Source organism: Nerophis ophidion, linkage group LG13 (assembly GCF_033978795.1).
Source record: "Nerophis ophidion isolate RoL-2023_Sa linkage group LG13, RoL_Noph_v1.0, whole genome shotgun sequence".
Lineage (NCBI taxonomy): Eukaryota > Metazoa > Chordata > Actinopteri > Syngnathiformes > Syngnathidae > Nerophis > Nerophis ophidion.
Window position 1 is genome coordinate 28,106,004 of NC_084623.1, and position 12,314 is coordinate 28,118,317.

The 12,314-nt window shown below is 38.1% G+C and overlaps 1 protein-coding gene across 1 annotated transcript; it reads right to left on the bottom strand.

Moving 5' to 3' along the window:
• Positions 1-4,515: 4,515 nt before the first annotated feature.
• tyw5 (tRNA-yW synthesizing protein 5) lies at positions 4,516-12,224 on the bottom strand. The gene is made up of 8 exons (XM_061918715.1): positions 12,064-12,224; positions 9,221-9,375; positions 9,070-9,139; positions 8,818-8,862; positions 8,620-8,757; positions 5,824-5,911; positions 5,637-5,753; positions 4,516-5,582 (listed from the first exon to the last, which is right to left on the bottom strand). The coding sequence occupies exons 1-8, from the start codon at positions 12,142-12,144 to the stop codon at positions 5,278-5,280; spliced, it is 999 nt and encodes a 332-aa protein (XP_061774699.1). The 5' UTR covers positions 12,145-12,224; the 3' UTR covers positions 4,516-5,277.
• Positions 12,225-12,314: the final 90 nt, after the last annotated feature.

Consider the following 12,314-nt stretch of genomic DNA (forward strand, 5'->3'; position numbering starts at 1 on the left):
CAGCTACAATCGGGCGGAAGGCGGGGTACACCCTGGACAAGTCGCCACCTTATCGCAGGGCCAACACAGATAGATAGACAACATTCACGCTCACATTCACACACTAGGGCCAATTTAGTGTTGCCATATGTATATCTTTGGAAGTGGGAGGAAGCCGGAGTACCCGGAGGGAACCCACGCATTCACGGGGAGGACATGCAAACTCCACACAGAAAGATCCCAGGACTGCAGGACCTTCGTATTGTGAGGCAGACGCACTAACCCCTCTTCCACCGTGAAGCCCTTCATTACTTATCGTGTCAAGCAATGTCAGCTCAGATTTACCTGAGAGCCAGATGCAGTCATCAGAAGAATTCCTACCCCTCCCCTAGTGTGTGAATGGTTGTCTGTCTATCTGTGTTGGCCCCGCGATGGGGTGGCGACTTGACCCTGAGAGGAACAAGTAGTAGAAATGGATGGATGAAAACAAAGCATTGTTGCGTATTCACCGCCGACCTATGACGAGTCGTGCCCAACTACCAAGCAGCATGTGTGTAAAACTAAATTCGACAGAAAGCATGACATAATTCCATAGACCCCACTATCGAGTTACACTATTAAGTTTTTTCAAAAGTTAAATATTGAATGAAAAGGCGCTTCATATGAAATTTTCCCCCAAACATATACATGTGTCACCGCTTTATGAAGACTCCCTTTAATTTTAAGTAGCCCTCGTAGCGTGTGTCAATAAGACTAAAACTTCAAAGTCATGGGTTCAATTCCATGTCAGAATAGAAATCATGTGAAAATGTTAAAATTATGTTTTTTAATGTAAAAATTGTTTGATACACAAAAACATCAGCATAGTAATTTGAAAAAGTGGCTTGTTTATTTTGTTGTTCAAGGAAATATTATTTATATGGTGCTGGAATTGCTCGTATTCCATAACGTGACAGCTTCCTGGACGTGAAAACCAGCGGTGGTCAACCAAGCCAGGATGGCTGTTGTACAGCAAGCAGCGCACTAACTATCTGACTACAAAAGAGGCTTATATCTTCCTGCAAAAAGCAGATACGAGCAAAAAAAAAAATTAAACAATGGAGAAAAAAAAACTATTTTATCAAAAAAATATTTTTCGAGTGATTATAGGGATTATACGTCAGTCGCATTACCAGATATATCGAACTATTGTGCTCCAGATGCCATTCTACACGACAAAGCAGATGAAAACTTGGAAAAGCATGGAGGTCTACAACTTCTATGTGAGTGGATGAGTCAAAGAAATTGGTATCAAGACTCCCCCGGATAAATATGCTTTGTTTTTGCTCGGGTAAATTTGCATTTCATGGTTTAACTTTGCGGCCCTGCGATGAGGTGGCGACTTGTCCAGGGTGTACCCTGCCTTCCGCCCGATTGTAGCTGAGATAGGCGCCAGCGCCCCCCGCGACCCCGAAAGGGAATAAGCGGTAGAAAATGGATGGATGGATGGATGGTTTAACTTTGCGTCTACCGCCATGTTTGTTGCTGTTGTACGTGCCATTTATGAGTAGCGTTTTTTTTCCACATCTTTATCAAAATATAACTAGAGATGTCAACGTTGGGGTATGTGCTGAAAGATTCATTTATGATTGTTGCTTTTGAAAACTTAACTCTTTTACGTTTTGCTCACATTTGATTTGTTTTATTTAGACTCGCAGAGTTGGTGCTTTTCAAAACACTCATAGAAAACGTGTTTAAGAAATACAAAAAATATCTACATAATATTTAACTGGGAAATAGTAAATGTTGAAAGTATATCAAACACATCTTTAACAAAGTGATCACTGCAAAGTTGTGGATTCTTCGACAATGTTCCCTTGGACTGGAGTGTGAGCTGCTTTTTAAATCCTGGTTACTGCCTTGTTTGAGCCTAATCTTGTTCCATCAATCAAAGGGATGTTTGGCGATGATGACACATTTTTTCAAGATAATGCATCTTGCATTACAGCCACAACTGTAAAAACATTCCACGAAGAAAGACAATAGCTATGTCTCTCTTTGTCCACAGACAGGGTAATGTAGGAATAGTATTGTTGTTGACTCCCACTTTATTGAATGTTTAGTCCCCAGTAGTCGTAGTATCAAATGTGTGTGTGTGCGGTGGCTGCCACTTGCACCAGTAAGCAGATTCTTTCTGACGTGAACTTGCTGGGATGCTCAAGGTGTTTCTTGGCAAATGTAGCATGTCACGTTACATCACTTGTATTGGTAACGGCACAACTCTTTCTTTCTGGCTCTCAACCAGTGCGGATGCTTCCTTTCTCTCTCCCCAATCTTTCCTGCTTTTTGCTTCTTTCTCTCACATTTTCTTGACTTTCTTGGAGCCTCTTTTTGCACTGCTCTCCAAAACCTTAACAATGGAATTGATCAACTGGACTCTCAGCGAAAATTTAAACGATCTTCTGGACACGAAAAATCGAGTTTCAGGGAATATGCCTGTCCTGAGGGAACGTTTGTTGATCGACAGACAACGGACTATCGGGGGATTTGGAGGGTTGTGGCCTTGCGATTCTTTCAGTCGTGGATGTTTAACACATCTACTTATCTGGAGTCCACAGCAATCAACAGGACATCAGCTGATTGAGTAAGCGTTGCCCTGGTCTATCGACAGAATCACAAGACCCTGGCATCCGTTCAAGGTACCCCGAAGCTGCCACAAAAGACTGAAGGATGGGCACAGCTGGTGCACTCATTTTTTTTTCTTTCCTGAACTAAATTGCTAACTGGATAACATTTTGTGAAGATAACATAGCAGCTCCCTTAGTGGCAGCAGCTTCGGGCCGGATGCTCGCACCCTCTCCCACGCGCTCAACACTGCTCATGTGTGCTTGTGGTGCTCTGTTTTTTTTCTTCTCAAAATCTCAAACTGATAGTTTAGTTTGGAAATTGCTGTTTTTTTCTCCTCTTCGCCACGTTTACCTTTTTTCCAATACCTTTTATGGCATACCACCTTATTGGCGACGCATCAGTCTTCCTGTTCGGTTGACATGCTATTATCTGTTCTTGGACAGGTTGTACTGAAAATAAAATGGTGTACTTTTTAAGTGCAATGACAATAATTACATAAAAGTAATTAATTACTCCAAAAAAATGAAAAGAAAAGGTAGCGCAGTGATTACCCAATGCCGTTTTTCCGAATACACCTGGTGGTGTAACAAAGAACGAGTGTTTTTTTTTGTATGTTTGATTTTTATGAATCCATACATTTTACTGTGCTTGATCGTAAAATGAAAATTTTACTGACTACCACAGTTCATCTTCTTGATTTATTTTAGTATTTCTTAAAGCCAGAAAATTGCCACTCGAAATTACTTAAGTTTTGTATCGTGTCTGTTATCTGGTTTTGAACTGAATGAACATCCTCCAAATCTGGTGGTTCTTTGATTTTTTCAGGTGTTGTATGACATTGTACTACATTATTATGACAGTGACCTACACCAGTCTTTTGTCACATGAACGTTGTGTGCATGCATTTTCTAAAATACCACCAACATACACATCAATATCATCACTTACGTCATTGTTCTGTACTAACATTTGTACTTTCAACATCATCACTTACGTCATTGTTCTGTACCAACATGTGCACTTTAAGGCTATGTCTACACTAAGCCGGATAACCCAAAACAAATAATTATTTAGCCTAAGCCCCGTTTTAGCCACACTTAACTATCGTTTAAGGTCTCCCCTCCTCGGACAATTTTTCACACGGGTAAGTGCGCCGTGTATTTCTTGAATCTTTGGCTGTTAGCTTTGTATAGATTCATTGATCTTTTACAAACTGAGAGGAAGTGACGCCAGTAAGACCGCCCCCCACACAGATAGTGCTGTCGGAAAGAACGCGCCACAGCCAGCTTCATAATAAAGCGGTTTCGTAACTCGGAGCTAACCACTGGAAATATGGAGGAGAGTCATCGAGACATGCCCGTGTTTCTCCTTCCGTCTGTACAGACGCTTGTGGAAATCACACATGAATACCTTAAGAGAAAGCGATTGCAGATCTTTTGGACTCACACTTCTCAGACTGCAAGAGAACTTTCCAACGTCGAGGTCAGCTGTGATTCTACTTACCAAAAAACTTTGTCCGTTTGTCGAAAGAGAGTCAACGAGAATGTGGGCTACTGTGGATGTGATAAAAAAAAGGTAGCGTGTGCTTTGTATTACCTGGCTGTCAAGGAAAAACTAGAGAAAACAGCGAATGCATTTGGACTGGCAAAGCAGGTTTTATAAGTTATATCGCGGACTCAACGTCTTGGTCCAGAGTATATAAAGTCACCAAAACCGAATGGACAATGAAGGTGAAGGCAAAAAGACTGACTGTCATGACCAGATATCTAGATCCCGAGATATATTGTTGTAAAATGTTCTTTATCACATTGTTTACTTTCAAGTGTTTATTAAAGATTTGATTAATTTATGATGGCTCAGGTGTGATTCACTACAATAGGGCCCCGCAGCACACTGGATTCCAGTTTATTGAAATACCACAACACTGCGTATTGTTCAGAGAAGTTAAATTTAATTTAAGAACTTGCACAAAAAGCATCATTGGAGGGGACTTTCACGTGCGCATTTTCCGCGCATGCGTATTAGGTCATGTTGCGTCGGCTGACGGAGGGGGGATGGGGTTTAAACGACCATTGTGTTTGTGTGGACAAGGATAAGGTAAGGTGAGATTTACAGGACTGCAGATCCTGGAGGTCGAGTCAAAAAATGAGGCACTCATAACTTGGGGAAGGCAAACCATCAGTTTACATATTCCTCCTTCTTGTCTCTGTGTGTATGCTAAGTCAGGACAGCATAGCCTGACCATAAAAGGAGATGTTCGTGTGTGTAAGTGTCTGGAAAGACAACAGATGGTAGTCGTAACTTAAATGTTGGTGTTAAGCTAAACATGTAGTCTATTCTCACGGTTAGGCTTATCACCTTTGCATACCGAGGTCAAACTTTATTGCCTCTTCTCCTAAGAGAAGTAATCCAGTCCACATGCAAATTTCCAACAAAGGGCCCTATTTAATTATGTGCTCAAACTGAAATACTACTATTTACTTAAACTGGTGGTCTACTTTCTCCAAGATGGATATAAACATTCACCATATGCAACACATAATATAAGTTAATTAATTTACTTCATTAGAGATCCTACTTTTGATATTAAACTTTTAAATATTTTTTCTGGAAGTTATCATATTTTTCTCAGGTAGAACTTTTGTGTACTTTGTACAAGAGTTCTGTTAGTATAACTTCATCTTCCATGAGTCAAATGTGATCCCGCGTTGAAGAGGAGCTGGCTTCTGTCATCATGGTTTTTGATTGACAACCAAAGAAGGTCCGCTTCTGTATTTGCTGAATCATTCGACGTCCATAGAAGTCCCGGTACTCGGATGGAAGTTCTTCCAGGTGGTGCAGTGCTCGCTCCAAACTTTGAAGGGCTCGACTTGCAGCCACCGGGTCTTTGTTACCATAAGGGTCCTTCTTGTCGTAGCGGTCTTCAGGCAGCTGGCGCCAGAAGATGTTGACAGCAACACCAAAGTGCAGTGCGAGCGTGTTATGGAACCACAGCGCTGCAAGAAGAAGTATCTTAGAGAGTGTTTGCAAACTGGAATGAATGTTCTTACCAGGAATGAACAGCACATCTCCAGGCTCCAACGTACACTCGTACCTCACTGCCTTTAGGAAATCAGGAAACAGGTTTTGGTCTGGCGAGTCAATGTCTACCACCTCTGATTTGTCTCCTAGCACCAAGTATCAATAAAACATTACATTACATTCAAAAACAGAACCTTAAAATGTACCTCTACCTGCCTGACATATAAAGATGCAGAGCGTCCTGGGGGCTGTAGAGAACCACCCTCTTCCTGCCAGTCACCTGAGCCAGAAGGTTATCCATTACCTGAAAAATGATGGATAACTTTAAGAATGTTATTACCCAAAATTATATGGATCACTTTAAGAATGATATAAAGTGTCATGATCCGTTGCCCAGGTAATGTTAGGTTTAGTTTGGTATTTGCTCTGTTGTTGTTGATTTCTGTTTCAGCACCCTTTTTTTGTTGTCTTAGTTGCCATGGGTGCTGATTTTCGTCACCTGGCTCTGATTTGTGTTCGGGACGCTCACCTGCTACCGGTCACTAATCAGAAAGCTATTTATTATAGGGCGGATTATAGGGCGCATTAAAGGAGTCATATTGTTATTATTTTTTTTTTAAATTGAAAACAATTCCTTGTGGTCTATATAACATGTAATTGTGGTTCTTTGGTCAAAGTTTTGCATGTATTTGTTTTACAGATCATCTTCAAGCCGCTTTCTGACAATCGCTTCCGGATGCGCCGTTGTGTGGGTGGTCTAATTTACGTGGCTCCCCTTCTGCAGCGTCTTCTCCCCGTCATCTTTGTTGTAGCGGTGTAGCGTGCAAGGACGGGAGTTGAAGTGTTAAAGATGAAGCAAACTGTTTTAATGACATTCAGACTTTACTTAAATCAATAACGAAGCAGCATCCACCACCAGTTCGCCCCTCCGCCCTCCCTTGACTTTTGTACCTGTCCTTTTTGTGGTTCGACCTGTACGACATCTGGAAGCTGTCCATAACAAGGGGGGTACTGTTACGGCTCAGACTCCTGCCACCGCCGCTCATCCATCTGTGCGCTCCAGTGAGAGCAGCGCGGGCCACGCCCATGGGCGTTCCCTCTGCGCTGCGAGCGGACCTCCGCCTGGCTGCAGGAGATCTGCAATAAGCGCACCTGCCTGGGATGAACGAGCTGCCTTCATAAACCCGCACAACCTGCCACGCCGTGCCGGAATATAATATGCTGTTACCTTTGTAAGCACCCCGGGTCTGGCTTCCATCCCGCACTCTCGCTCTCCCCCTGTGACTTCCTTGTTTCCGTTGTGTCTGATGTTCCTGTTGTCGTCCCGTGTTGTCCTGTGATCCCCTGTTGTTTTCCCTGCTTCCCGGACTGCCCTTTTGGATTCTCGACCTCTGGCTTGGACAAGGACCTATCAACGCCACTCTCTCGCCCTGGATCATCTGCCTGCCCAACGGACTGTCTTCCTGCCTCGTATCTCCTCTCACCCCAACACAACATTAGGTAACACACACTACAGCTAATCACACACATAGTTTTACACCATACACACTCTTGGATTTGTCACACTCTATTTCCTTAGTTTATTAGTTAGTATTGTTTATTATTATTATATATATTGACTAGGGTTGTGGGAAAAAATCTATTCGAATACGTTGTGCGATTCAGAATCAATTCTCATTTTGTAAAAAAATCGATTTTTTTTTATTTTTTATCAATCCAACAAACCACTACACAGCAATACCATAACAATATAATCTAATTCCAAAACCAAACCTGACCCAGGAACACTCAGAACTGCAATAAACAGAGCAATTGAGGAGACATAACACGACACAGAACAAACCAAAAGTAGTGAAACAAAAATTAATATTATCAACAACAGTATCAATATTAGTTATAATTTCAGCATAGCAGTGATTAAAAATCCCTCATTTACATTATAATTAGACATTTATAAAAAAATTTAAAAAAAGAACAATAGTGTCACAGTGGCTTACACTTGCATCACATCTCATAAGCCTGACAACACACTGTGTCCAATGTTTTCACAAAGATAAAATAAGTCATATTTTTGGTTCGTTTAATAATTAAAACTAATTTACTTTATTGCAATCAGTTGATAAAACATTGTCCTTTACATTTATAAAAGTTTTTTTTTTTAAATCTACTACTCTGCTAGCATGTCAGCAGACTGGGGTAGATCCTGCTCAAATCCTATGTATTGAATGAATACAGAATCGTTTTGAATCGGAAAAATATCGTTTTTGAATCGAGAATCGTGTTGAATCGGAAAAAAAAACGATATATTATCGAATCGTGACCCAAGAATTGATATTGAATCAAATCGTGGGACACCCAAAGATTCGCAGCACTAATATTGACTATATATATATATATATATATATATATATATATATATATATATATCTATCTATATATATATATAATTATTGAACATTAAAACTCTCTGGTGTTTGTTGTCGTCATCTACCCTCTGCAAACCATAACATATATCGATATATCTTACAAACTCGATATATCGCCCAGCCCTACTACACACATTTAATACATAAGGGCCCTGGTTCTATCTGGAATCATGAGCTATGAACTTAGTCCAGCTCTGGCAGACAACAGCCTGTGATCCACTGAACTATATTCACCACTCGGGTTAAGTCCTTTCTCCCTCTTGCAGTGCAGCTGCCGTACCAAACTGTTGCACTTACACATAGGATGCTTTTTTTTGCATGTTACCTTTTAGCTGCTATAATATAAACAACCCTGAGAATGTTATTTATTATTACTTTAGGTAATATAAACCACATTGAAATTGTTATTAACTGAATTAATATAAACCATCTTAAGAAGTTATTTATTTTAATAAGTAATATTATTACGAATTATATTTATTATATTAAGCAATATAAGTAAGAATGCTATTATTACATCAAGTTATGGTATTCCTTTTAAGAAATACATCTTCTGGTGACTTTTTTCTTTGTTGACAAGACTCACGTCGTAGTGTGTCCACAGCTGAAGACCACAGGAGCTGATGCGGAAGACACTGGAGAAAAACTGATGGTCATCAAAGAAATTAGGGAAATGGAAGTCTTCTGCTAACTCGGGGAATTGTTTGCTGAGGTCAGCAGGTTCCTACGAAGACAAAGTGAGGACTTAATAAAAATATCTCAACATCTGTATCCATCTAAATACCTTTCGAACATCTTCTCCCAAAGATCGAAGATAATAGCTCTCATCCTAAAATAAAACACAACGTTATTGCAATATTTACTTTCTACATAAGTACGACATATACTATACTATTGTATAGTACCCATTGATCTACTACAAGAGCAGTTTGTACAACAATAATACCTAAATATTTGATATTATAGGTACTTAGTATGGAATATTCAGCAAAATATGAAATTTAAGAGTACTTGTTAGAATTACATAAAGATGTACCTCACACAGGAAGAAGTCTGAGTGTTTCTTCTCAGATGCCCTTTTCACAAACTCCTTGAATGGAATTGTCCTGTCAACATGAAGAATTGCAAGTACGTATGAGGTACTAACATATTTTTAAATGTTTGAGGTGGATAAAGGTGGGATTCACCTGTACACAAAGTTTTTCTGCAGGAAGTTCATCTGTGGTACTGTACAAACATGTATCTTCACCTCTTTATCGCCACCTTTTTGTCCAAGATACTCAGCTGTCCATTTTCCCATACATGGACCCAAAAACACACCTCTCAGCACTGCTGGTTCACGCTAAAATATATTGACACTACATGTTACATATCAGACATTTAAAAATCTATATTACCAGTACTGGATAGTTAGATGTGTATGTTTTTTGATTGATTGATTGATACTTTTATTAGTAGATTGCACAGTTAAGTACATTTTCCGTACAATTGACCACTAAATGGTAACACCCGAATAAGTTTTTCAACTTGTTTAAGTTGGGGTCCACGTTAATCAATTCATGTAATTCAATACATACTAAACATTTAAAAACATATTTAATACATGTACTGAAATGTTAAAAATTCCATGTTAACATGTATATTTAAAATGTGTATGTTACACATATATTTAAAACATATATATTTAACGTACTGTTTTGTTAAAATGTTTATGTTACATACTAGACTTTAAAAAATATATATATATATTACATGTACTGGATTGTTAAAAATTGTGTTACATTACACACATTTAACAACATGTATGTATGTTACATTACTAAATGTGTATATCACATGTAAATTCAAAATATGTTTTTTGGATTACTATTCATTTAAAAATATTTATGTTAACTGTTTACCCATGTCATGTTTGGTATATGGTTTATCTCACTGCCAGAGTTGCTTATTTATGTTATCAATGTAACTTCACTAAAGAGAGTTAATTTACATTCCGTAGTCTTTTGAACAAACATGACCTTATTTTTAAAGGAGAACAGCACTTTTTTTTTTAAATTGTGCCAACTATTCACAATAATTATGAGAGACAACAACACGCGTCTTTTTTTAAAGTATTTTTAAAGTTGATAAAAATCGCTTAAAAGATGCAGCTAGTGGTAGTCACTGTTGTAGCCTTCAAAGCCCTCTAAAACAACTTCAAAACCCTCCATTAAAACATTTTGTATACACACTGCAAGTGTATGTATAATGCAATAACGGACACATTCATAACAATATGTAATATGTTCAATATTTACCATATTCTGGTCATTTTAAGCAATGCCGGAACATATTTCCTCAGCGCATTTATTTTCCAATGCAGCGCACTTCTGGCTTCCGGCAACAAAAGAGTGATGTACTTCCGGAAACAAACGCGAGTGTCTTCTAGTCACGGCAGACTTGGTAACAGACAACAAAAATAAAGGATAATAATCACAAATAATGATTAACAACCTTATCTTTTTTAAGTTTAATATATGGAGTATGAACTACTGGTTATAGAAGCAAGCATGAGGAGACAACTTTGGACCAGACGGAAACCGAGAGTGAGGTCGGGGTGACTTTGACGTGGTAAACATGGAACTTTGAGCCATACTATTTTGACATAAATCGATTGCTTAACCAAAATAAAACGGAAAAAACACCCACAGCCAGCTTGGAACAAAAAGACCACTGTCCATTGAATAAGTCACTAACATAATGATCATGATACAAACAGGCATGGATGTCATTACAACTACAGTGTATACGCTGTGGAGCTAGCTGTTTACAAACAAACATGAAAAAAAAAAGAAATGTGGGCTGATACTTTACAGATACTGTAATATGATTGTACATGTTTTTCAGCCTGTACAGATTGGTGTCCTATCGCATTATGTTGTGCATTACAAACTCTAAAGCAATTTGGTTTATGATGTAGAACATACTTTATTTTTTGCAGTAGTTAGCTTACGGCCATTTGCCGTAACATGCCGGCATGTTATTACGCTGGTAAATTAGTTCCTCGGTGTTCGTTCTAACAATAACAATGTCGCTAAAGTTTGGGTATTATACAGGTTACGGAATGTAAATTAAGTATTGTTGGCGGGTTTTGAATTAATTTTTAAAGCAATTTAGAGGAAGAATGGATTGCTCCCATTAGCTGCATTGCTAACCACCTAGAACAAGACCATTTTTAGAAATTAAGATGCAAAAAAACTGTAGTCTTATTGACTGTCATAAGGATTGTGAACGACAGGCAAAATTCCAAAAAAGTGCAGTTCCACTTCAAATTACATATTTAGTTTGTAAGAAAATTTGGGTTGGTATACAGATCAATCACTTGTTTTTCATTTCAAGTCAGAAAAATTATAATTTCACAATTGTTAGTTACTTTCATACTAGATTATGCTGATGTTTTCAACCAAAACACTGACGGGATCCTTAAATCTCTCAATACTTTATAATACTCTTTGTGCAGATGTGTCTTGATATGGCCGTTCGGTACTCACCATAAATATATTTCTAAACATGTATGTATGTATGGTACATGTACATCACTGGATATTTAAAAGGTATATAAATTGTACTGAATATTTTAAAACATGTACGTTATCTGGACTGGATATTTAAAATGTGTATGTTACTAGATATTTCACAATATGTATGTAACATGTACTAAACGTGTTTGTTACATGTCCTGAATATTTAAAATATATAAGTTACGTGTACAGTGCTGGACAGTGCTAACAACATGCATGTTACATGAACTGAACTTTCAAAAATATGTATGCTGTGTTCTGAATATATAGAATGTATATCTTAAAGGAACTGAATATTTTAAAACATGTATGTTACATGTACTGAATATTTTAAAACGTGTATGTTACATAAACATTTAAAAATATTTATGTCACATGTACAGAACTGGATATTTAACAACTAACATGGATATAACTTTGAAACATGTATGTTACAAGTACTTTACGTTTACAAATGTGTACGACATTACCTGTGGATAAATTTGTTGTAGAAATACATCCCGATCTACGTGTGTAAAGATTGGGACATTTACTATTTTCGGAGTCGCCATTTCACGTAAACGTGAACATTTATTAAAAAAACACACGCTTATGTTTGTGCCACATTCACATCGTTCCCCATCAAAACAACAACAACAATAAATATTGCCTGGGGTAAATTAGAGCCTTTTATTAAAATGTACATAATAGTGGAGCCGAAAATGTACATTATTTCTACATG

Coding starts and splice junctions, on each gene's coding strand:
- tyw5 (XM_061918715.1), bottom strand. CDS start 12,144: ATGGCGACTCCGAAAATAGTAAATGTCCCAATCTTTACACACGTAGAT. Junction 9,376..12,063: donor TACAACAAATTTATCCACAG/GTAATGTCGTAC, acceptor AATATATTTTAG/CGTGAACCAGCAGTGCTGAG. Junction 8,758..8,817: donor TGGGAGAAGATGTTCGAAAG/GTATTTAGATGG, acceptor TTGTCTTCGTAG/GAACCTGCTGACCTCAGCAA.